General features: G+C 47.0%; 1 protein-coding gene across 2 annotated transcripts; it reads left to right on the forward strand.

Moving 5' to 3' along the window:
• Nucleotides 1-224: 224 nt before the first annotated feature.
• Nucleotides 225-24,268, forward strand: LDLR (low density lipoprotein receptor). Of its 2 annotated transcripts, none has more exons than XM_090059370.1 (18): nucleotides 225-460; nucleotides 9,336-9,458; nucleotides 9,607-9,729; nucleotides 10,186-10,563; nucleotides 11,130-11,252; nucleotides 11,546-11,668; nucleotides 12,628-12,747; nucleotides 13,256-13,381; nucleotides 14,296-14,467; nucleotides 14,782-15,009; nucleotides 15,150-15,268; nucleotides 15,905-16,044; nucleotides 17,002-17,143; nucleotides 17,291-17,443; nucleotides 17,752-17,955; nucleotides 18,155-18,229; nucleotides 18,914-19,071; nucleotides 19,572-24,268. In XM_090059370.1, exons 1-18 carry the CDS (start codon nucleotides 382-384, stop codon nucleotides 19,605-19,607), a joined length of 2,622 nt encoding a protein of 873 aa, XP_089915496.1. In that variant the 5' UTR covers nucleotides 225-381; the 3' UTR covers nucleotides 19,608-24,268. The 2 variants fall into 2 exon arrangements, with proteins under 2 accessions (XP_089915496.1, XP_089915497.1); XM_090059371.1 differs by lacking the exon at nucleotides 225-460 and adding an exon at nucleotides 2,274-2,448.
• The last annotated feature ends 1,042 nt before the right edge of the window (nucleotides 24,269-25,310 follow it).

Genomic DNA, 25,310 nt, shown 5'->3' on the forward strand with positions numbered 1-25,310 from the left:
GGGAAAATGTGGTTAAACATCCTGGATTGGTGTGAAAATCTTCCCCGGGCTCGTACACTCTTGCGAGTAGTAATAGGGGCATTGCGAAAGCCTAAGGAGCACGCAGGGTTAACTTGCCTATGTCACATCATGCGTTCAAAAGCCCCGCCCTATTCTATGATGTCGAAAGGTTTGAAAATCACCCCACTTTAAGCCACTCCCCTAAGCAGCACATTGAAATTCTGCAAATTACTCTAGCCTCACATGCATTTGCAATCAGAAAGTGTCCAGCTTCACCAGGGTTCCCTGATTTTTGTTTAAAGCACATAAAGGACAAGCTGGTGTAGACCTGCCAGCCAAGCCAACAAGTAAAGAGAGGGAAAAAAGAAAACGAACTATAGCATGAGACAAGTGCGATGTACAGTGTCTTTGCTAGGGTTGGTGCTGCTTGTAGCTCTCAAGCAAATTACTGCCAGTTCAGGTAAGTTTTTTTTTTCTCCCCTTACTACCAGAATGATGAGAGAGAAATATTAGGCTGAAGTATAACCAACTGAATGCAAATTTAAAGCCACAGCATCCATTGTCCACGGTTGTAAGTGGAATGATGTAAATGCTGGAAAGTCAGGAAAATGAGTAGGCGACTTAAGAGCTCTAGTTCAGGCTCCTTTTTATGTCTATCAAAACGAGTAAATGTTTATAAGAAATGGTGTAATTGGAGATAGTAAGTGCTTGCGTGCAGGGTTTTGGTTCTTATGCTTTTTTCTTCCATAGGACCCACGTGGGAAGCTTTGCTATCAGCGCTCGGCGCGTCTGTCACAGGACGGCGCCTGCTCTGCTGCTGCGTGCTGGGGGCTGGTGGGGAGCAGTCTGGGGAGGGGGCGATGAGGAGGGCTGGGGAAATGGGTGTATTTTTGTTTTTAAGAAAAATCTATTTGGGACACTTTAATGAGCCTGTAGCCAAAAGCGGTTATGGAAACACATTTCCCCAGTATGTCCCCCCGGGGAGAGGGGGGTAACAGTATTGAGCGCAATGGGACTGAGGAAGAGTCCTTTCCGTCCCTGTTTTGAGGGGTGTTGGGTAATAAAAGCTATGTATGCAATCTAGGAGCGGCTTATTGTAAAATAACTTACCACATGAATCATTTCTCTCTCCTGATGGGGTGCGACAGGGAGGACTGGACACCTCCCTTCCGCCCTTCCTCGGGAGGGGAGCTCCGTCTGCTTGGCTGATGGGACACGCTTCCTAGCTTGCCCTTCATATAGCCCTGTGGGGCTGTATAATGATACTTATTATACATATATATTACTAACGCCAGTGGGCTGGAGGGCTCCTCTCCCCGGGGGGGCGGTGTGCGGGTGTCTTCACACTAATACCCACTCCTAGCAGGCACGTGGCGCAGGTGAGAGCTCCCAGGACTTGTCTCGGTGCCCCGGGGACGTCTCTCTTGGGCGCTTTGAACTCGGCGACGACGCGGGTTCGCTCCTGATCCGCCCCGGTCCGCGGGGCAGACCCCAGCCCGAGCCCCGGCTCCGCTGGCGGCCGGCCGAGGCGCTCCCTCCCCAACCTGGTGCGAGTGATGAGCGACTCATTCATTGCTCTCCTTTCACGTTCAGGGAAATGCCCGCGGGCTTTCTAAGGGGATCTGCCCACTCTGGCCCCGGCCCAAACGGTGGTGGGGAACAAGCGTGGCCCAACCGGGCTGAGACTAGAGCTGTTTTCTCTGTCATGATTTGGGGGAAACTTCCAGCGCATCCCCGAAAGAAGCCCAACGGGCAGGGGGAGACCTGAACGGGAACCCGGCTCCCCCCAAAAGACGGGCTTTGCAGGGCGGGGCCACCACAGCTGGGCGCCTCGCCCAGGAGGAGCTTTATTCTGGGGGGTGGGGCCCGGGGCCGAGGTCGCACTGGGGGTCGCCACGCGCAGCTGAGGCGTGAGGCAGCCCACTGCTGAGGGCGGGGCCACCGCGCGATGGGCGGGAAAAGAGGGGCGGTGTCTCCCCCCGGCGGAGCCAATGGGCGTCCGCGCGAGCCGGCCTCTCCCCTTTTGCCACGCCTCATTGGCTGCCGCGGCAACTGGCCACCCAGAGAGGCCCTCTTCTGGCAGCCAATGGAAGCTGGCGGCACCGCGCAGGGGCTGAGGTGTGGCTGCGGCCCTGCTAGTCTCGTCCTGTCCCGTCTCGGCGGCGGGCAGGTTCCCCTTGGCGGTTTGGGGCTGCGGCTGCCGAGTAATGTCCCCCACCCCCCGTACGGATCCTCCCACAGTGGCTTGTGTCAGACCCTCTTATCACCATCTCCTGTACAGTATCGGCGTCCATCTCGTCCGACATCACGTCCCCGCTGCAGGGTCGAGTTGCACCTTCCAGACTAACCAGAGTAGACACAGACTTGCTTTGGGCAGGTTTTAATCTACCGGCCTCCTCCTCGGGTTCAGATGAACAATGATCTACATCTCTGCAGAGTCCCTCGCAGGTCAGGTCGCCATCTCTGGCATCCCCTTGGTAGATGCTCCTCAGTGCTTGTATGAAGACACCCCTGAGTCCCAGTGGTACCTGTATCCTGCCTGCCAGCTGCCCTCGTGGCTCATCCCCCTCCAGAATATCCAGGAACTGTGCCAGTTTCTTGGCCACTGTCTGCGTCCGCAATTTCCCCCCTCTCCCTTTCTTCCTTGCATCTCCAGCCATAATCTCCTCCTCCAGTGTTGGCATCTGTGGCCCTGTCCACTTGAGCGGTGTCCTCATGCTCCTCTCAGACTGTGCCTTCTTCCTTGCAAGTCCCAGTAAAGCACATGGTGGCCTCTGCTCAGGAGCTGTGGTGTCATCTTCCCCAAATCTCATAACTGAAATTCATGGCAACAGCACCCCAGGACACGGGGGGGGGTTTGATCTCCTTATACTGCCTTTTGATGCTAATGTTTGAAATGCTAAAAGGTGTTTGTTTATTTTAAGTGGCCAGGACCTTTTTTTGGACTGAACTGGAAGGAGTGAGAAATAGCCTTTACGCAGGATTAGGCCCTGTATTTGTAGCCTTTCAGCTGCTTGGTTGTGATTTTTAAGTACATGAACTGGCTTCAAGATCAAAGTCCAGGGCCAGTAGTAACAAGTTCATAGACCTTTCTTGGGTAACCCACAGTGCATCTCTGGAATAGTCTGTTTTGAAATGCCAGGTTCATAGAAATAAAGGCTGACAAAATTGCAGTGACATAATGTCGGGACTTGTAGTCTCAAAGCTAAACCTTGGTCATGGCTATGAAGCGTTGCTTGATGGCAGTTTTTTTTTTCTCTAACTTCCATAGCTTAATTGTTTGTTTGTTTTTATCAGCAAGGAGACAGATCCTTGGTTACCCTGTGTCTTGTGTAATTCTTCACACTAGTACAAGCTGTTAATCATTGTGTCCCACTTAAGTTTTGCACCTGACTAACTATGGGAGGATGGATGGCCTGAAGCATTTCTCTGTAACTCAGATTCCTGTTCAGGACAGTAAAGAGTCTACAGGGAACATGACTGCGCTACATACAGCTGATCTTTCGTCAAAGTTTAGTGTGCTTATGCTGCCATCTCTCTGATCTTCCCTCCTCTTTGAAAACAAATTCCTAGCATTACAAAAAGGAGGTGAGAAAAATAGTCAAGGGTAGTACAGTTTTGGTTGATGCAGAAGTCCAACTGTTCGGGTCAATATTTATTCAGGCAACTTTAAAAGTACTGTAATCGATAAAACAGCTCCTATCGGGAATGTGCAATTCCACTGGCATTTGCTTTGATAATTTTTAAGAGACATTACACAAATGGAAAGATCTAATCTTAATTATGGACTGGCAGCTTGCAAAACTTTGAATAAATAATTCTTAAGTTAACAGCATTAGTAAAATCATGTCATTTGTTTCAGTGGCTTTGAAATGCATGCTCTATCTTCTTAAACACTCCTTTGAGACACACTCTCCCATTTTTTCAGAGTATACTTGACTTTTCAGGATTACTGTTGCATGGGGACTTTTTTTTAGTTTTGTAAAGGAAGGGTTCACTAGATGCAACTTTACTTGACTCTGAAAAGCAGCTTTTGTCCTGAAACTGAATGATTCAGTTTCTGAATTTGTTGCCAGGTGTTGTTACTTTGTTTCAAAGTGAAACAGGTTAATTCATGAGGAAGTGAGTCAGCATAACCTTAGCTACCATTAGTTTACGGCAGTGTTTTGTGTGAGGTGGAGAGAATATATTACTCAGAATAGGTGTTTGTTCACTGAGGGAAGTTCTTTCAGCAGCACTGAGTTAAATCATTTCTCACTTTAAAAAATTCGACTCCTAACTTGGTGGTTTCTACATGGGGTGAGATCTGAATTAGCTGTTTTGGCTTCTACACATGCTCCTTGCACCAAACTGAAAATGGAGTCACATTTATATGCCTAAATATCGCGAGAGATCTGTTCACAAAGATGGAGGTGCATGCTTGATGGAATTTAAAAAAAAAAAAGCCTAAGTGAATTAGGTTCCTAAAGGTGTCCTTTTTCCAGACTAATGGCCAGATTTTGAGAGTAACTAAAACCAGGGCTTAGTTTGTTCTTTACCTTTTGGCCTTGTGATCTCTGGGCTAATTCCCTAAAGTGAACTTTCCTTGTTCATGCTAACTGCTCTTGCTCTTCCAAAGTTCGACTTTGTGATGCAATATTTTAGCCCCCTCTCCCACTCATTTCTTTGCAGCTTTGTATATTTTCAACTGCTTCCTCCTGAATCCAAATGGAAGCCTGCTGCATCTTAATTGCTTGCTTTCTGGCAGGGCCCAAAGCAAAATGCCACTAATGATTATACCTGGGTTTGGAAGTACAGGCTCTAGAACGAATGTTTCACTCATTCATGTTTGTCAAGTGACTGATGGTCTCTGCCACAGCGGAGAAACTCAGGGCTGAAGTGTGCCAGGTTTAAAGGGCTCTGCAGTTGATTTTTGCCAGAGCTTCTAGGAACTTGAACATCTTCCAGGCATCTTGCAAGCTATGCAAAGAGTCCTTGAGCCTGTCTGGGCACAACCTGAAATGGAAAGAGTGGCTGCAATTATCTATAAATGGATGGTGCAGTCACTGGGAAAAGATTCTGTAGCAGAACACAAAGTGCTTTGGGTGTGGGGGGAAAAAAGAAAGTGGGGTAGAAATCTGCTAGTGCACTAATGCTTTATATGAGGTTCTAACTGGCTATAAAAAAAATAAATAAATAAAAAATATATCTGTATATCTACTGTTGCAGCCTATATGAAACCTCTAAATTTTAAGTAGCTAAAGAAAAAAAGCATTTAAAGGCTGGCAATTTGACTGTCCAGCTCCTGTTTTATATAATGAGTAAGTAGATGATAAAAGGAAGAGCCAATTAGCTGGCAATACATGTTTCCTTTGACTGGCGGTGAAAACAAATTTCCTTTTTAATAATCTAACCCTTTGAAAGGAAGGTAGTGTGTGTTTAAAACAAATGTATTTTTCCAATCTGTTGTCAGCTTTTGAAATAGGCATAATTGCTGTCAGTGTCCATTCAGTTTCTAAAACCAGCATAATTCTCTGCAGACCACCAACATTTTAATCAAGTGAAAGCAGTCCAGTGGGATGACTAAAGTTGTCTTCACAAAGTAGTTCTTGAGAATATTGCCTTCCACCCCACATTACAGTCTGCCTACAATCCTCACTGATGTAGGTAGTCCTTAAATCCTGATGTAGGTTCATGTTTTCCACCTAGGTAGAAAAACATGCACTGCTCATATGTTTCAGTGGGGCACAATGTATACACAGCCATATCATTAAGGCCAAGACCTCCACTGCAGAAAGGATCCACAGATCTGCAATTCTTTTTCTATAGCCTCTAATGGGAAGCCTAACTACAAGTGCTTCAAGAAAGCTGAGTATTGCCAAATTTGAACTTAAAGAGAAAAGGGGATTCTGGTGGGGGTTCTGTCATAATTGCACAAAAAGTGAGAATTTAGCATTGGACAATAAAATTTAAGGTGGGGCAAAGGAGGATATCCTTGTTGTTCTAAGTATCTAGCTATAGCTAAATCTCCTGATGGGGCCTCTTGTTTGCACAGAGCTTGAGCCAGCAAACAATACTCTTATTGCTGCCTTTTTTTGTGAGGCAGTAACAGTATCCAGGCCCACCCATCAGGAGCTATTTTCTGAAGATTAATAGCTGGGCTGAGCTTCAAGCCTGGTGGTGTGATTCTGACTCCTCCTCACGCCATGTCTATGACAGTGACAAATGTGTGAGGTGCACGCCTCCTGATCTCAAGTGTGGTGTGCATAAGGCGTGGTCTTGAGTCAGCTGGAACATAGGGGTTACTCCTGCCTTGTGAAAGGAAAAGCAGCTGATGGGAAATGGAGCATGGCCTCATGTGCTGCTCTGTGGGCGGGCTGGGATATCCTTTAGGCTCTGAAGGCTGTCTGGAAGTTCACCTGATGTGTCATGAGCCACTCCCTCTGCTATTCCATACCAGCTAGGGATATAACAAGTAAAAGTAGTCTCTGACTGAGCTATTCTTCCTCTGCTCTGAATGTCACAGTGAAGCGTAATCCCCTTGGTGTAACAGGGAAATCCCTGTAATTTGAAACATTATTGCCTCCTTCTTAAGTGTTCAAAGATAATGGCATACACCAACTGCAGAGACTTCCTGAGCCTGACCAAGAGTTGTGTTTGTTTGTTTGTTTTTTTAACTCAAAAGCTGGCTATAAAAAATTTTCCCAACTATTTAAGTTGGTCTAATAAAAGATTATATTCATCCACAGAACCTTGTCTGCCAAAGATAATAGCTTGGTTTTAAAAATCATGGTCTTTCTTTTTCTCTTTTTCCCTGTCACTTTGATGAAGAAGTCTGGAACTTTGTGGCAGGATTTTTCCCTTGGGAGCCAGAGTGCTAGAAAATTATTTAAACAAAAAAAAAGTTTTTAAAGCTGAAATGTATTTAAATCAGGTGACTCAAGCTGAGCCTTGAGGAAGGCCTTCCAGCATAATGGAGCTCATGATAAAATAGCAGAGGTTGGCAAAACCGCAATGCTCTGCTTACAGCTAATCGTACTCCTTTCCTAGCTGGTGGTGGTTCCATGCTAGTAGTTATCTCCAGAGCCCTTCCATAGCCAGATCTGACACCAGTAAAAAGACCTTCTTTTTGATCTTGGTGGGCTCCTAAGCTTCTGCCTCTGATCTCTTGCCGTGATTAACCTTCCTATCCTGTCTGTGCTCGCTGTCTTCTCTGTTCAGCTGCACTTGCTCCCACCTCATTGTTCCCACGTGAAAATGACAAACCATTACCCCCTTCCTGAAACACACTCCAGCTGTGATATGCAGATGGTCACAAGTTAAACCAGAATTTTTTTTGGACCCATGTGAAATGCAGCTTGTGCTTTATGACCGGGATAGCAAAGAAACTGCAATAATGGAGCAAAAATCCCCGTTTTGTTTTTTTTGTGGGTGTTTTTAGATCAGGCCACATTCTTTTGCTTCTCACTTGCTGTGAACAGTTAAACCCATTGGATCCTCTTCCTGTCACTCTGAAGTTCCTCCTTCGTCCCCCAGACTTCTTATGGCATTAGTGAGCACATCCAAGTATCTTGTCTGGTTGCTGGGATTCAGAATGGAGACTCCATTATAGCAGGGTTGCCCACTTACTAAACAGAGAAAATAGAGGCTACTAAATCATCATAGGCTCTTAGGAGCTGGTCCAAAACTCACTTGGTGATGTTGCTAAAAAGATTCCCACTTACTCAGTAGTTTTGGATCTGACTTGTAATATTTGATGCGTCTCTTGGGCAGCTACTTGTTTGCTAGGGCAAGTTACAAAGCGAGACACGGCCCCCCCCATTCTCCCAGACACCCCCACTGTCTTTTAGATGCACATGGCTACAGTATTGAATGTTCACAGCAAAATCCTTGGCTTGCTCACTGTGAAGAGGTAAGGGGTAGGTATCTTGTAAGAATCCACTTGCCTCTGGCAAGCCCAGTCATTCAACTTTCCCAATGCAAAACATTAGTGCTAGTCTTCCAGCCAGGTTTCCTAAGTGACTGGCATGGTGCTGTGATAATTAGATTACTGCAGTCAGCATGCCTTCCATTAAGCTGGGCTTTTTCCTTCTTTCTGCTTCCCCTGTCATGTTGGCATAGGAAAAGAAGCCTGCTGTGGTTGCTAAGCTGCTTAAGCTGGGTCCCCTCCTTGTAATAAGTTGCGGAAGGCTGGGAAGAGTGGTTTCTGAAGTGCCCATATAGACAAAGCACTCCAGAGGCTATGGTTGTTGACTACAGAGATATACTTCAGTTAGCTTTAAACTGACCAGCTAGGGGCTGGTGTAGCCACAGCAGTCAAGCTTGGTGTGGGGTGCAGACCCACCCTCAAACTGGGTATGCTGAGCTGCACTCTACTAAGACTATTATGTACAAGTCCCTGAGTTAAGAAGCTCACAGTCAGTTTGGAACACTAAGGAGAGCTCTTTGTGGTGGCTGGCTGCTTGGGTGCCTCTGAATTTGCTGCTTAGATGATGCAAAACTCAATTGGCTCAGTAATGCTGTGCTGGGTGCTTAGAGCCTTGGAGATGCATTGCCTTAATAATTTAAATGAAAATGACTGAATACTCCTTATGGGAGTGCTGCACTCCATAGAGAGATACTCCACTTCTACTGTGCTTGTAGGAACAAACTTCTCCCTGCTTTTAGCTGAGGCTTCAACTTTTTAGCCCTCCCCTCCCTATAACCTTTTATTGAAAATTATTGAAGGGGAAACTCCAGAATGTCTTTTGGGAAGTACCAGAAAGGAAGGTTGTCTTGTGTGCAACTTCTGCTTGAAAATTGTTGGGGTTTTTTTTAGACTGTATTTGGTGAATGGATCTCTCTTTCCTCTGAATGGCAAGCAGAGGAACACTCTTCTTGTGCTTATTCTGATACCCATGGTAGTTCAGGTGATGTGAGGATAACCACCTGGATATAACAATTTGAAGATACCTATGCTTATTCTCCTTGCCAACAAACTGGGTTTGGTCCACATCCATGTGCTTTCTGGTGAACTGTGCCAATCAGTCCAAACGAAATCCATTTTCTTAGAGCAAGTCCTGACTTTATAGCAGCTTGGAAAAGAATTATCCCAAATTTTCCTGCTGCTTTGGAAGAGCAGACATTCTTTGGTTTAATTTAGAATTTCACTAAGATGATGTTGGCTTAGTGGGTCCAGTCCACCTCTACCCATTCAGCCTTGTTCCCTGCTATCTGTCTTGTGGCATGTGGCTTGATGCAACTAAAACTCAGCCTTGGATTTGCTTTTCCAGGGGAGCTCATTTCTTCCCACATACATGGCCAACACTGATTTTTTTTATTTTTTTTTTTTTTGCTGCTTGTCCCTTATCTTGTAGAAATGGACAAATGCGGCAAGAACGAGTTCCGGTGTGGGGACGGAAAGTGCATTACTTACAAGTGGGTGTGTGATGGGCGTGCTGAGTGCCACGATCATTCAGATGAGTCTCTTGAAACCTGCCGTAAGTAGTGTCCCTGGATGTTCCCCTTAGGCCCAAAGAAGCTGTTGTAAATCGGCCTCCTGGGCCCCTGCCAGCAGCACCTATTAAAAGAGGGTTTGTTTGTTTTTTTGTTTTTTGTTTTTTTTTTCCTCTGCGTTGTCTCTTCCAGAATCTGTATCATGCAAGCCAGGGGAGTTCAGTTGTGGAGGTCGCATCAATCGCTGCATCCCTATGTCTTGGAAGTGTGACTCCCAGGAGGACTGTCAGAATGGTGCTGATGAGCTGGACTGCTGTAAGTTGCTGTACTGTTTTTGCTTTGTGTTTCTGACTCCAGCAGATGTCAAGGGCCAAGGGCTGCAGCCAGGATTAACTGGCATGACCTGAATGCATTGCTTGAAATGAGGGGGAGCTTGGTTTGAGCAGAGACCCTGGCTCTTGTCCACATTCCCTCCCAGAGGTAGAGTAGTGGTTTCATCCTGGAAGAAATTGGAAGTAGAGTCTGGGAGTGAGTGGGGTGTAATGCCCCTGGGAGGTGGGGTGTGGCGGGTCAGGACTCCAGGGTCCTACTTAGAGTTCTTTGTGCTTTCCTACCTGGGAAATAGGGCTGCTAGTCTTGCCTCAGGCCTTTCAGGAGATGCACAGCTGTGCCTGTCAAGTCCTTTAAGCCCTGTGAAGCAGAAAGGGCAAAGTGCCTTTCTCTAGACCAAGCTTGAATGGCTGATCCACCTCTGCCTTGGGTTCCCTCCAGCCCCCAAGACCTGCGCTGTCAACCAGTTCCAGTGCCAGAATGGGAAATGCGTCTCCTTGGATTTTGTCTGTGATGAAGAGCATGACTGCGAAGATGGGAGCGATGAGGCTGATTGCCCCACCCCAACCTGCAATCCTGAGATGTTCCGCTGCAACAGCTCCCTGTGCATCCCCAAGCTATGGGCTTGTGATGATGACCCAGATTGCCCTGATGGTTCTGATGAGTGGCCCCAGTACTGTGGACAGCGGGCAACAACAAAAGCAGTTGACACGTGCTTCCCATTGGCGTTCCACTGTGGGAGCGGGGAGTGCATCCACATGCGGTGGCGATGTGATGGCAGCATTGACTGCAGGGACAAGTCAGATGAGGCCAACTGTGGTATGTTCAACCCCTCCCTCCCTTCACTATAACACTAGAGGAAGACCTGGGGTTGGCTGGTGTCTGTACTACATGATGGCTGGCCAGTGGCTTTGATGAAGTGAGCAGATAAGTTTTCAATCCAGTTCTAGTTTTTCCAGGCCTCTGAACATTGGCCAAGTTACCTATCCCAGAAAGCTCTGTTGTGAAATTGTTCCAAGCCCATGATCCATCTGGAGCATGGCAGGTGCAGCTGGCCTCACCACTGCCTATGCTGTATTTGGCTAGAGGAGTGGAATGAGAGTTAGTGGATCTGATGCTAAATTCAGCCCCCCTGTTAAAACCAGTTGAGACTGCCCTTGAGGGTTGCATAGGCTTCCACTTTTTAGTCCCATAGGCAAACGAGCAACATGGTATTTTGTTTCAACCCTAGCCACCAAAAAATCTTAGGGAATAAGCTGGGAAGGAACCTACACTGGCTTTACCTGCATAGTGAGAAATATTTCCTCATCCTTATGGAACTAAGGGAAGTAAGCCGGCCTAGTTGCTATCACTGAGCATCTCTGCCCTCCTCTCCATCTCCCTAGCTAAGCCCACATGTCGCCTAGATGAATTTCAGTGCAACGATGGGACTTGTATCCATGGGAGCCGCCAGTGTGATAAGGAGTATGACTGCAAGGACTTGAGTGACGAGGTCAGCTGTGACAATGGTGAGGACTGTATGCAGGCACCATGGCCATAGACTAGAACCTGCTATATCCTGGAGCTTTACAAAGCCAGTGTTGGCTTGTAGTGAGCTCATCCAAGCAGCTAAATGTCCAGTGGCTGAAGGAGTGGGTGTGGGGAGCACATTGTTTTGGGATAAATGGTTCCAGTTGTGGGCTATGACCTCTCTCTTAAGCCCTGGAGGTGTGGTACACTCCTCCAGGAGAGGCTGAATAGTGAGAAGTAATAGGTCAGGGTACTGAGAAGCCCAGTGTGATGCTCAGTCATTCTCTTGCAGTGACATCCTGCAAAGGTGTGAACACGTTCAAGTGCCACTCTGGGGAGTGCATCTCTATGGACAAAGTATGCGACAGGCAGAGGGACTGCAGGGACTGGTCTGATGAGCCCATCAAGGAGTGTGGTAAGAACTTGTTCTGTTTTGCCTTGCACGAAAGGGGGTGGGGCAGGGAGAGCTTCATGGATCTGAAACAGCTAGGTGGATCACAGAAGTAGAGCTGGATGGGACCTCCAGAGGTCATCTAATTCAACCCCCTGCCTGAGTTATAATCATACCTATTCAAACCATCCAATACAATGCATAATCTAAACTTTTTGTAAGACTATTGTCACCCCTCGTGCAGTACCAGACATCACCCCTGAACCTGCCACAGGTGAAGCAAGGGAACCATGGCAGCCAATGTCCTGCTTTATATAAAAGGCTGTAAATATATACTCAAGAGAGACCCAGGTAGAGGCTGTGCCTCTGCTACGGAAAATTCCTTCCTGACCCCAAATATGGCAGTCAGCCTGACTGAGTGGAGTGTCCAGACCTTCCAGTGAGGAACCTCTGGCTTTGGTCCTAGCTGAAGCGTTAGCATAGCCCAGTCGCCATCCCCAGCCTGGGCTGCAGCCAACACCAATACCTCCCTGAGGGAGGCTTAAAAACACCCTGACACGTAGCAAAAAGCGGGGACGGAGGCAACCAACAAAGCCCACAAGCATGGAAAATCTTCATGCAGGTCTCTTCCTCTGTCTGGACTTCACAGAGAAACCCAGCTGGCTTTGTTCAGTGTCTTAATGCTAGGGCTTAGACACTGTCCTTGGCTAGCTCACATTGGCCACAAGTCAACCTCTCTGTCACAGTACAGGTATCCACCCCAGGTGAAAACATCTGTCTCGCATTGTTCTGCGAAGGGGCAGCAATTATTTCACAAAGTGGCTGAAAACCAGTGTTGCAGAAATAGGTGGATATGGCTGTATAGAAGTGTGTAGGGAGCATCAGGACATTAGTGACAGAAAGCAAGTTGAGTGTGTTGATGCTGGTGTTGTTATCATCATGGCAAAGCACTTGGCTTAAGCCCTCCATGGTCTCTCCTCCAGATATGAACGAATGCCTGGACAACAAAGGTGACTGCTCCCATATATGTAAAGACCTCAAGATTGGGTATGAGTGTTTGTGTCCTGATGGTTTCCAACTGGTCGATGGGAAAAAGTGTGAAGGTAAATGCCTTGCCTCAACCTCCCTTGAATCACTGCATAGTTAAAACCCACATCCACCTTGGTGTCTTGTGCTGTGGTCAGCATTTTCATTGCTCTCCATTTTACCATGGTGGAGTTCCCTGACTTCCCTATTTAACAGCATCAACATTTCTGTGCTGTGCTTGCAGTCCAGAGAGTTTCTGCCCAGCAGTGAAGATTGGTGTTCTGTGTTTAATGTTCATAGCTCCTTGCATGTCACCTTTCCTGACTACTACCACATCCAGCATGAAGTGCAGGCCACTGACTGATGTGAATGGCAAGCAGCTTGCAAGTTGCTAGTTCTCCTTGTTGAGTACAGTTTGAGTACCCATCACATCAGATATACTATTAATGAACGTGATCTCTGGCACCAGCCGTATGTGGCTGCTCTTAGCCATGTTGAAGTCTTTTCCTATGTAAAAGCTGTGCTGGGATGCTGTGTCTTCCATGTTGCCTAGTGGGTTTTTAATATCTTCCTCTTGGGCTGTAGATATTGATGAGTGTCTGGACCCTGACACCTGCAGCCAGCTCTGTGTGAACCTGGACGGAAGCTACAAGTGTGAATGTGATGAAGGATACCAGATGGACCCTTCTACTAAGACCTGCAAAGCAGTAGGTAAGTTGGAAATTCCCAGGGCTTGTGGTCACTCCTTTCTTTGGAGGCAAAATTCAGTAAGTAGTAAGCAGTCAATGCTACAAGTAAATGCTGTGTATCCTTGGACACCTGAGATTCTCTTCTTCCTAGTGATAAACGCAGCCTCTTCCGGCATTTAGTTATCCCAGGATATGCCACTGAAACTAGTCACAGAACTATTCATAACTGCTTATGGGTAACCCCAGGTCTGAAGTTCAGTAGCCTTGTTTAGGGAGTTCATCTGGACAGTTCCCTTACAGGATGAGGTGGTGAGGGTGAGTCGCATTGAATGAAAGGGCAGGATGTTTGCTTAAGGCAAACCATTGTAATTCATTAATAAGAATCCAGCCTAGAAGATCTTAATTGCATGGCAATGCCTGACCGACCTTATTTGGGGGAGGGAGGCGGGCCAGGGGAAGGTGGTTATAGCATTCTTTGGTTCCAGTTTTATTGTTATAACTGGATCTTGGTGTCAGACATTTTCCTGTTGCAGAACTCCAGCTCAGGCTTGCAGCCCTTCATTACAAATGGAGCTTGGTGTATTTTACTTCCTGTGACTGGATCAGAGATCTAACTTGGCTTCTAGATTTGAGGCAGATCTTTCGCAGAAGTCAGAATTCTGCTGACTTAATCCAGCTGAGGATCTAGTGCAGGAACCGTGTTGGTGAATTACACCTCTAATAGAAGGGCTTGGGTCTGGGCATTAATTGGTCTCAAATCTAAAGCCATTAAACTTGGGGTCAGCTTGGATTTGGATTGCAGTTCTCCTTCCACAAAGTCAAGACCTGTCTGTATGAGGGCTCTGGCTCCAGGTGGAGGCTTGCATGGATTAGAGTGGGGGCAGGGTGCCAAAAAGAAACATATCTGACTGATAGCCCCTCTTGTCTTCCCACTAGGCACCATCGCCTATCTCTTCTTCACTAACCGCAGGGAAGTGCGGAAGATGACTTTGGATCGCAGTGAATACACACATCTGTTGTCCAACTTGAAACACATTGTGGCCTTGGACATGGAAATTGCTGGGAATATGCTCTACTGGTCTGATATGTACCACAAGAAAATCTTCAGGTAGACTTGACTTTACCAGGGGTCCTGAGCTAGCTTGGCATGGGTACTGGGCTATTGGTGTCTGCTGCAGCATACACAGAATGAGTCTTCAGGGCTGCCAGTCAGATGCCATTACCAATGCTGAAACTCAGCCAAATTCTCACGGGTACACACTGGTAAAACTCCATTGTGTGGAATTGCACTGAGACCAGCCAAGTGCCTTGCTCAGTGAATCTCTTTGCCTACAATAATGTTGCTTCTGTGTCCTGAAAATTGGGCTTCTCCTTTGGGGTGCTCACAGCTGCATGATAACCAATTCTTGCTTTCCCACCCAGTGCCCAGATGGACAAAGCTGACAACAGCACCAACCACACCACTGTGATCAGCACAGGCATCCAAGCCCCAGATGGCCTTGCAGTTGACTGGATCCATAAGAACATCTACTGGACAGACTCTGAGCTGGGGACTGTCTCTGTAGCCAATACATTGGGCTCCAAAAGAAGAATCCTTATCAAGGAGCAGGGTGCAAAGCCACGTGCCATTGTGGTTGACCCAGTTCATGGGTATGTGTCTCAAGTTGTATCACAGCAGCAGAGGGGCTTTTAGGGTGGAAGGGAGATACCTGTTGAGACTGAAGCGCTTTGGGCAAGTGCATGCTAGCTGGCTCACTTACCCTTATGTCCCTCCCTTTTTCTCCTGGTAGCTTCATGTACTGGACTGACTGGGGGAAGTCTCCTAAAATTGCAAAGAGTGGCCTGAATGGTGTGGACAACTTCCCTTTGGTGAAAGAAGGCATTGAGTGGCCTAATGGAATAACCCTGGGTAAGTCCAGAGGAGTCTGTCTGTCTGTCCCCCTGCTGCCCTGCATGGTTCGAGCCAAAATGCAGATACAGGAGTGATGAGAGAAGATTTGGCACAGCCCCTTGAGACTGTTGCTGAGATGAGAGGATTGGCCTATGTCTATTTATCCTTCCAAAGTGAACCACATCCATGTAGTTTCCCTGCCTGGCCTGCCTGTAGGTTAGGAACCCAGAGACTCAGAGAACAAGTGCTGATTTGCAGCTGAGGCAGGTGTGTAACAAAAGATGATCTTGGCTAAAGACTTTCAAAGCAAGAAGCTGAAAGCTAAATCCTCCTCAAGTGAAAGTTAATTGGGAGCTTTTCTATATCGGGCTCCTTATCTCAGGTGCTCTATCTTGGGTGGCAATTTCTCTCCTAGACAATAGCACAGGAAGAGATTATAGATTAGAAACAGTGGCCTGTTTCAGTGGGATCCTTTGGAACCCTTGGGCACTGGACTTGAGACATCTCAAACCTGTATGCAAGTAATTGTTGTGCCTTCTGTAGCACCAAATATTTTTTGGATGCTAGGATCGCCAATCAGCCTCTTGATTTTGCTGCAAAACCTCTGCTCTCAGCTCTCCTATAGCCTTCACTTTTGCCCCCTCTCTTCTTCAGATCTCGTACATCAGCGTCTCTATTGGGTGGACTCCAAGTTACACTCCATCTCCAGCATTGATGTAAATGGTGGGAACAGGAAGACCATCCTTGAGGATAAGAAAAATGTAGTTCACCCTTTTGCTGTCACAGTCTTTGAGGTGAGCACTGCTAGTAAATGGTTATCTTAGGACTGACCTGCTAAAGTCTTCCCTGGAGCTGACTTAAGGGTTTGTACCTGGGCTGTTTGCTCACAGTAACTGTAGCAATGTTGAATGACTCTCCCCCATGGGCAGTGGAGTCCCTTGGTCTGCATCTATATAAGAATTGCCACTAACTGGGTCAGACCCTAGGTCCACTTTGCCCAGTCTTCTTTGGCAGCAGAGAGTGGATGCTGAAAAGGAGAGTAAAATGGGTCTGACCAGGGTCTTTGTCCACTGTTAGCTCACTTGCCTCCAGCATTTAAGGTCTAGGATGTTCTGATTCAGAGGTTATGCCCCTCAATCCTGTGCTCAATAGCTACTGATGCCTCTTCTCCAAGAATTTGTCCAATCCCTTTTGTGAATCTGGCTAAACTCTCAGCTTCCACATTTAATGGCAATGAGTTCTACACTTTAATTACATGCTGGATGAAAAAACTTCCTTTTGGTTAAACTTACTACCTACTAGTTTCATGTTACATCCCTCTAATTCTTGTATGGTGAGAGATGATAAATAATAAATCCCTATCAACTTTCTCTTCACCATTTAATATTTTGTAAACACTTTTTTTTTGTTCCCCTTCAAGCTTTTTTTTTTTTTTTTTTTCCTAAACTGATCAGGCCTTATTAGTCTCGCCTCTTGGAAGTCCCTCCATACTACTCATCTGTTTCCCTTCCTTTGGACCTTCTCTAGTTCTTATTGAGGTGTAGGGACCAGACTGACAGGATAGATATGTTTGGTGTCTCATCATGTGGGGTTGGGGGAGAAGAAGCTTTGCTAGAGACGGGAAATGGGCTGCTCTCTGCTCTGCACCTATATGGCAGCTGGGCTTTTGCTCTTGTCTTCTTAAGAGCAGTTGCTCACTCCCTGGTGGTGGTTGTCTGCATGAACTAACAGACCAGTTTAACTTTTTTCAGGATAAAGTTTTCTGGTCGGACATCATGAACGAAGCCATCTTCAGTGCCAACCGCTTGACTGGAGCTGATATCACAGTTGTGGCCGAGGGCTTGCTTTCCCCTGATGATATTGTCCTGTACCATAACCTGAAGCAGCCAGCAGGTATGATGTGAACTCTCCTCCTTTGTGAATGAGATGTCCTATAGGGACATCATAACTCTTCCTTCTTGATGACCTGCTTCCTCCTACACCAAACCTTGCTTACTTAGTCACTGTTGGTGCTCATGCCTCTGGCTTTTGTCCTCCCAGGGGAGAACTGGTGCGAGAAGAATGGCCTCTCCAATGGTGGCTGTGAATACCTGTGCCTGCCTGCCCCACAGATCACTGCCCACTCGCCCAAGTATACATGTGCCTGCCCAGACGGCATGCCCCTGGGTGCTGACATGAGGAGCTGTACCCAAGGTACCAGACTTGACAAACTAAAGGCCAGAGCCTTGCGTGTGGCTGGATGGAATATTTTGTTCAGTGCACAGTTGGATTGGAAGGGGGAGGTATTGGATAGCAGTATAAGAGTTGGGAATCCTTGTTTCTCTTAGCCCTGGGGGAGATGTGGGAGGCTAGGAACTGGGACTCCTAGGTCCTGTTCTCACCAGCAGTCTCACTGACTGTCAGCTTGGATTAGCTATTGCCCCTTTTGGCCAGTGAAATGGGGGTGACCATACTGTTAGCATAAGGCAGAAAGGTCTGAACCTCTTGTCCATTTCTCCCAGGTCCTGCTGCTACTAGCACCTTGCCCAGCACTACAACTGGGAGACCTGCTGTAAGGCCCACACCTCTAACCCGGCTGCTAACCACAACCAACACACCAAAACTGACCACAAGACAATCTCCAGCTACCACTGGGCAGCAGAACAAGCATGCTGGGGACTTCCCTGGCCTTACCACGCCAGAGATGGTCACCCTGTCCCAGCAAGGTGAGAGAGCTGCTTCCTTCATCACAGGAAAAGTGGAACAGGATTACCTAGAAGGTGGCACTATAGCAGGATATTAAAATATGGTCTAGTGCCTACAGCAAGTGAGTCCAGGATGCCTGGATTCTTCTAGCAGTTGCATACCCCTGCCCACATCAGGTGTCTGACAGCTGCTAATATGCTTCTTCCCTTCTCTCCCCAGTGCAAAATGGTATTGCTGCAGAGACCAACCAGGAGAAGAGTGGTCCCACTGCACTCTCTGTTGTCCTGCCTCTGGGTATGTCATGTCGTCCACCAACCCTGGCCAATCATGAAACACTGGCAGTCCAGAGCTCCCCCATTCTCCAAAAGTTGAGATGGTGGGAGGGAACCTTGAGTTTAATGTTTGTTGGAGAGTGAGGGCTCTAGTTTATGGTCTAATTTGGTGATTTTCAACCTTCTTGGACTCGAGACATCCCTGGGTAGACTTGAGGCATCCTTGAAAAATGCCAGTCTTGGCTTGCTTTCTTTTTATTCTACAGAAAAAATAATATATTAGTTATGTTGCAAAGAACATAGAAATACCACAGCTATAGATTTCTATTTGAAATCTATGGCCTCTTCTTGTGAATCATGTTTGCACACCTAATGGTACTAATACCATGTGGTACCCCGCAGCACTCTTGAAAGGATCTTGGTTCACCCCAGGGTGTTGTGACACCCTGGTTGAGAATCACTGGGCTAATCTAAGTTGCTTGGTCTCTCCTGGCCTTGTCTGTCATGTCAATAATGCTCTCAATCTTCTGCATTCATCCCTGGGTTGGGACATGGCTTTGGAGTCTGTGGGGGACATCAAGCTGGCTGTTGTTAAATGGGGCTTCCCTATGGAGTCAGTGCAGACTGCCAGCAACTTGTGGGAAGTGCAAGGGAAGTTGTGTGTGAGCTGCCCAAATTAACATTGTACCTTCCCTCCTTCCCCCAGTGCTCATTAGCTTGGTTGCCTTTGCTGCTTTTCTGGTGTGGAAGAACTGGCATCTCAAGAACACCAACAGCATCAACTTTGACAACCCAGTCTATCAAAAGACGACAGAGGATGAGATTCACATCTGCCGGAGCCAGGATGGCTACACGTACCCCTCGGTGAGACAGCTCAGTGTCTGCCTGTGGTTCTTGGAGCCATAGGATTGGGTTCTTCCTAGGCAGCTGCTACACAGGGTTTGCCGTTCCCTCCTGCATTGCAAAGTGATGCAGATGATGAGGGGGCGGGGAGGGAGGAATGCTTGGGCTGTATGAAGGGCCATGGGGATGGGGTGTCTAGGCCGAGAACAGGATCCCAGGGACATTTTGGTTGTGCTCTTCTCTTGGAGAAATTGCATCTCCTCTGAGTCCTGGTATAACTAGGAGCTCCTTCCTTGGGGCCCCAAGCCTAGCTCCTGGGCACATCTACCCACTGCTCTACAGCATCTACCCCAGCTGTCTCCATAGTCCCTGTATTGCCAATAGCTGGGGAGGATTTCCCTTCAGCCTGAAAGGATCCCTCTGTAGTCAGAGGCTTATGTCTGGTTCTCCTCTGTCCCATGCTGCTTAGGACTCTGCAAAATGGTGACATACCAGTGGTAACAAACTTATTTCCTCAACAGAGACAGATGGTAAGCTTGGAAGATGATGCTGCATGAACAGTCTCCAGGATGTGCCTCTAGTCAGACGTTGCTGCTCACTTTAACGGGAGAAGAAACACCCAAATTATTTCCCCCCTGTTTTACCCCTTCTTTATCAGCCGTCCAGCCCATGCACAGTGCCACACTGCTGCCTGAGCAACTTGATGGGGGCCCTCTACTTCTTCAACAGAAAACCAGCCCTCCAGTCAGCTGGGATCTTGGGGCTGAATGTGCATGAGGTTTGACTGTCTTGGGGGCCCTTTCTGTGTTTCATAGTTAACACTGGATGCAGTTGATTCTCCCCTCCTCTTCCTACACCCCCCAACAATGTGCCTGCTAATTCTCTTCCGTTGATATCAGGGAAAGGGAGAACAACTTACACGTGAAAGAGAAACACAAAATAGGAGTGAAAAGTGAAAGAAGATAACACCCTTCTCTGGATGTAAGGCTGAGAGTCTCCAGTTCTGGACTGGGACTGTGGTTTTGTGGTGGGGATAGATGAGTCTTTTTTGCATGTCATTCGCTATGGGATTAACAAATGGGGAGGCAGACTGAGATGTGGCCTGGACCTTTTAACACCAAATCTCTGTTGCCATAATGCCCATCTTCAGTATCTGCCTGTCTCCTTCTGGAGGGTGGGGCATGCACGTGCATAGCCAGAACCACCTCTCCCAACTGTGTGTAAGAGCCCAGAATCATCCTCCCCAGTTACAATAATGGAGAAGCACAATTGTCATGGCTCTGCCAGGATTGGTGAAGAAGGACAGGGCTTGTGCCAAATCAGCTGGGAGCACGCAGCTGTTGCCAGCACCTTCGCTTTGCCAGCAGCGATCACCTTATTCAACTGTTTATAACATCTTGCTGTGTGCTTCCCCTCCCCATCTCCCCATTCTCTGCCTTGCACTTTTTGGTTCCATTCAGGGTTTGTATATTTTTGTATATAACTTTTTGTTTATACCCATATGTTGGGGGGTTTTTGCACTGTCTGTCTTTACCTTCCCCTGCCTTTTGCAATATGGTATGTGACAGCTTGGGGAAATGTGGGGCAGGGGGGAAAAATCCAAGCCAATGAGTTCAGACAGATGTTGCTACATCTGCTCAATGTTTAACCCTTTGTACTGTAAGTCCAAGCTCCCTAACCACATGGCTGGGGAGGTTAGAGGAAGGATTGTGCTGGCCAGGAAACCAGGGAATTTTAAGCCATTATAACCAGATTTATTATTATCTTTACTTGTATAACAGTTTACAGTTGCCAGGAGCCATTGCACTTTGAATCTCAGTAATATCTCTGGGGTGGCTGGTTTTTTATTTTCCTCTTCTCCCCCTCAGAGTCCTTCCTTCAGTTTTTTTTGGTCTGGATACTTGCATGGCCTTACTTCCTGTTGTACTGTGCAGAACTGCCATGCCATTCAACTGTGTTCTGCACCCTGCCAAGAGACGGATCAAGTAACAAACTACATGCAAAGCCTGTAGCTCCCCCCCAAGCTTTTGCGAAGAGCAGACTCCTACTGCATGTGCTCCAAACAGTCCTGCCTTCTTGTCACTGCTGTGGAGGGTGCTCCTGTCTTAAGTGCAGGGACTGCCTGCCTTGATGCCTGTGAAATGTTTGACTCGGACATGTGCACAATTAGGGCATCCCGTTTCTTTTTTGCCTTGGAGTCAGGCCCTTCCTCCTTAAGAGTTCTGATGCAGTAACTAGGATTTTTTCTGTATCCAGTCCATTATGATAATGGGAGGAAGCCAGTGTAATGTTGGGAGATCTAAAGGCTTAAGACGCTAACAACAGCAACTGTGTGACCTTGGCTTAGCACTCCTTCCTTTGGACAGGCAAGAAACCATGCTACAAACAGACAACAAAAAAAACAACCCTCAAACCCTTTAGCTTGAAGCTGTGAACAACTCGCCTTCTTTCTCTTTTTGAATGGTGTAAATAGGTGTACAGTTTATATATATTATTATATATAATAATATTTTCCATGGCACAAAAAGTGGCACTTTTGTGTGTGTATATTTCTTTGTAATCTTTTTGGTTGGAACTGTTTCTACTTGTAAAAAAAAATGAGAGGAAAAATATACGATTTATTTATTTCTCCATTCATGGTTACTGAGTTAATTTCATCCCATTTTCATGGTATCTTCTTTTAATTCCTTTCTACTACCCCTCACTAATGTAGAAAGAGATGTTTGCACAACTGAACATGCTCAGTGCCACAACCAATGAATCTGGGTGGTGGTGGGGAAGGGGATGCAACCTGCAGGTCAAGACAGCACAAAGATCAGCATCAGAACTTTATCAATCTGTCTCAAACTTTATAACCTGTGATCTGATTTAAACTTTGGGTGAAAGTTACTCAGTTCCTGTGTCCCCATTTCTATGAAGATTAAAATCTTCATTAGCCAGCTGAGTATCTTAAGTTGCATTGACTCCTTGTCAAAGAAACTTCTGACTAAAATGACAAAAGAACAGGCACGTGCCTTCTTAAATGGGTCTGTGTTTAGACTGTATATGTATATTTTTGTTTTGTTTTTCACAAGAACCCTTAAAGCAAGTTTTCCAGGGGGTCTTGCATTGGGTACTGGCCTGGGCCCACACTCATCTATAAACTGCCTTGCACATATACTAATATGCATTAATTGGCAGCATAGATCCTACCTTCACCAACACAGTACACATGCTCCAGGGTAAATATCTGGTTCCAAAACCCAAATATGACTTCCTTTTTTTAAAGAAAAATGTGTGTGGTAATGCTAACACATTGCCATTTCCTGGCATTTACCCTGCATCAAAGTGTTTTGCTATTGCTTACAGAATTAATCACTTTGGACTTTTTTATTTCCCTTCCAGCTGATTTCAGGAGCTGTTGTTCAGTATTGATTGTGGCCAGAAATAAATGGGAATATGCTGCAGATTTAATTTCCCTCCCTTCTCCATCTTCTAACCAAACCTAACCTTTTTTTTTTTTTTTTTTTTTGAGCTTCTTTTAATGATTAAAAAGCAACAACTGAAGTTTCAGCAAACAAAAGAAGCACAAGAGTGGATGGTCTCGCTGTTGCGAGCTGCTTGGACTTTAGAAACAAAGCAATGCATAAAGGAAAAAAAATCCTCTGTAAACTTTTCTGAATGTCAAAACTGTCTCTCTCTTTTGATATACAAAATGGCTGCAAACCTGTACCAAAAAAAAAAAAGGACTCTGTTATATAGCTTCTGTGGTATCAGTTTGGGATGGATTGTGAATATCAGCCTTAAATCAAAGCATTGCTAATCTTAATGTGAATAAATCTTTGTGAGGTAAAAAGAATGTACTTTTCAAAGTGAACAAAAGCTGAAGAGAGTGTCCTTATAGCCATAACAGGAAACTCCCATGGCTGTAGGGAGACCTAGGCGAGTGTTTGGACTGTCCCTTCAAAGCACTGGACAAAGTTCTTGTTTGTGCGGAGGCTGGTCCAAAGGCCTGTTGCTGCCTCTTAGATCAGACCCCTGGGGAAAGCACTTTTGGGGTTGGGGGGACACCTCCTTTTTCTAGGAGATCATAAAACTCTGCTTTTCCCATCATGTCTTTTGTTCCTCTTTTCCATCAGTTAGGTGCCTTAGGAATCCAAAGCTGGGATCACAGCTCTCCCCCCAAAGAGCCTGTGTAGCTTCTTTGCTACCAATGTATGCTCTTGCACACAAGTGCTGTCTAGCTGTCGTCTAGCTTTTCCAGCTGTTGGGAAGAAGGGGAGAAACTTGGTGCTGCTTTAAAAAGTCCAAACTACACTGCTAAAAAGGGATGAGGGGCCTGATCCTTGGGGTTTTTTGAGTGCTAACTCCCCTGATCCTATTTCAATAGCACAAGGTGCCCCAGGACCCAGCCACATACCCAGCTTCTCTTCTGTTTTTGTTCACCTCTTCTTGCCTCAACTCTGACTTGATGGTAGAACTTGTTTCTACAGAAGCCTTTTCTTTATGGTGCTAAATGGATCTTTTTTCCTCTTCTTCCTTGCCTCTGACATTTGTCATTTTTTATATAGGTGGGATCAAGTTTCTCTTTTATCTTGGTGTCTAAGTCCAAATGTCAGAGAGGGAAATTCTACCTCTGTTGCCAAACTATGGCAAGTTGAGAGCAAAGGGAGAAAGTGCTAGCTCTGTTCTGTCCTTTCTTTACTAAACCAGATCCTGATTTATTTTTTCTCCACCCCAAAATCCTAGTTCTGTCTGTTTTCTAGGGAGAGTTTCAAAAATTCCCACTGACTAGCACCTGCTCTGCAGTACTAGCCACCTTGGCTGCCTCAGTATAGATGGGTCTTCTGCCTGCTAGTCACTTTTCTGGTAGCTCCTCTTGGATCCTTTGAAGTGCCAACAGACACCAAGTCACCAGGATTCGGCAGTGTTAGCTCCCATGAGCTGTTGCCACTCAGGCAGAGTAGTACCTCTCACCAGTATGCTCAGGACGTGCTGGGACCTAGTACATCTGGATTGTCCTGGTCCGTTGAAAATAAACAGCTTTTATTTTTCCTTTTTCTACCATTACTTTGCTTTGAGTAAATTATTCCCTCTGCTTAATGAACCAAACTGAGCCCCTAATAGCCTGAGATTAGTACCCCCAATAAGAACTGGAGGCTGAGCTAAAGGAGGAACTTGCTTGCCACCCTTTCCCTGATGCCTTGCTTGCCCTTTGGTTGTAATAAATTGTAAAATGCCCCAAAATAATAGTGTGTTTCTGTCCTTTGCTGGGTTTTGGGCTGGCTGGGGAGGGAAGGGACATTGCCCCAGAGAGGGGGCTTGTTCTTCACTTCACTGGGGAAGGACATCCAGGCAATCTCAAACTATGAGGACTTATTTGCAGGGTGCCCAGGGATCATAGGCTGCTTTGAAACCCATGGGCCAATGAGCATGGGGTGGGGGGCAGAGTTGGTGGAAGAGACCCGGGCATGGCTAACCTACAAGGCTGAGACCTTCCCTGTAGAGGATGAGGGGGGGAAGCTTCCTATCAGCAGGCAGAGGGTGCCCCCTGGTGGTGTGGTCTGGGCCTAGCTGTGCCAGCCACAGCTTCCCCCATGGGTCCTGCACCCTATCACGCACATGCATGCTGGCTGCCATAGTTTTGGGAAAGGGGTCACTGGCACAGCACAGGGGCACCTACTGATCAGCTGTGAGGGTGGGGTCTGAGGCTTGGATTTTGCCCCCCAAAAGCAGTGGCTTTGAGCAGATTCAGTTTGATCTTCCCCTCTGCCTCCATTCTGACCCCATGGCCTCCCTCTTCCCTTATAGGCAGCCAGGGCTGTGGGGTGGTCCTGATCCTTGCCTTTGTGGGGTCTGATTCTGATGCAGCTGGGGCTGGTCTAGAGAGGGGGTGGGGTGGGTAGAGGTGGTGCCAGGCTGAGCTTGGTTCTGCCAGCCTGCCTCTGCACTGCTTTGTCTGCCTGGAGATATGGGGGCAGGGAAGCAGCCTCTCACCCCCCCGCCCCCATGGGATGATGAAGCTGCTGGGAGGGGCCCTGTCACACCAGGGGCTGCTGCCCACCCCGCTGGCTGGGATCAGAGGTACCCAGTAGCTCCTTAGCCTACCAGGCCCCTCCAGGCTGCCTGCTCCTTGTCCCCCAGCTCTATGGCCACCTCCCCACCTGTCCCCATGGTCCCATGCATGTACATGGCTCCATACACACACGGAGGCATACTCACACATGTGCAGGTGAAGGCACCTCTCTCTAGCGTGTATAGGGCAGGGGCCCTTCTCTGTA

The sequence above is a fragment of the Crocodylus siamensis genome, chromosome 8 (genome assembly GCF_052110815.1).
Source record: "Crocodylus siamensis isolate JL-2025a chromosome 8, ASM5211081v1, whole genome shotgun sequence".
Taxonomy (NCBI): domain Eukaryota; kingdom Metazoa; phylum Chordata; order Crocodylia; family Crocodylidae; genus Crocodylus; species Crocodylus siamensis.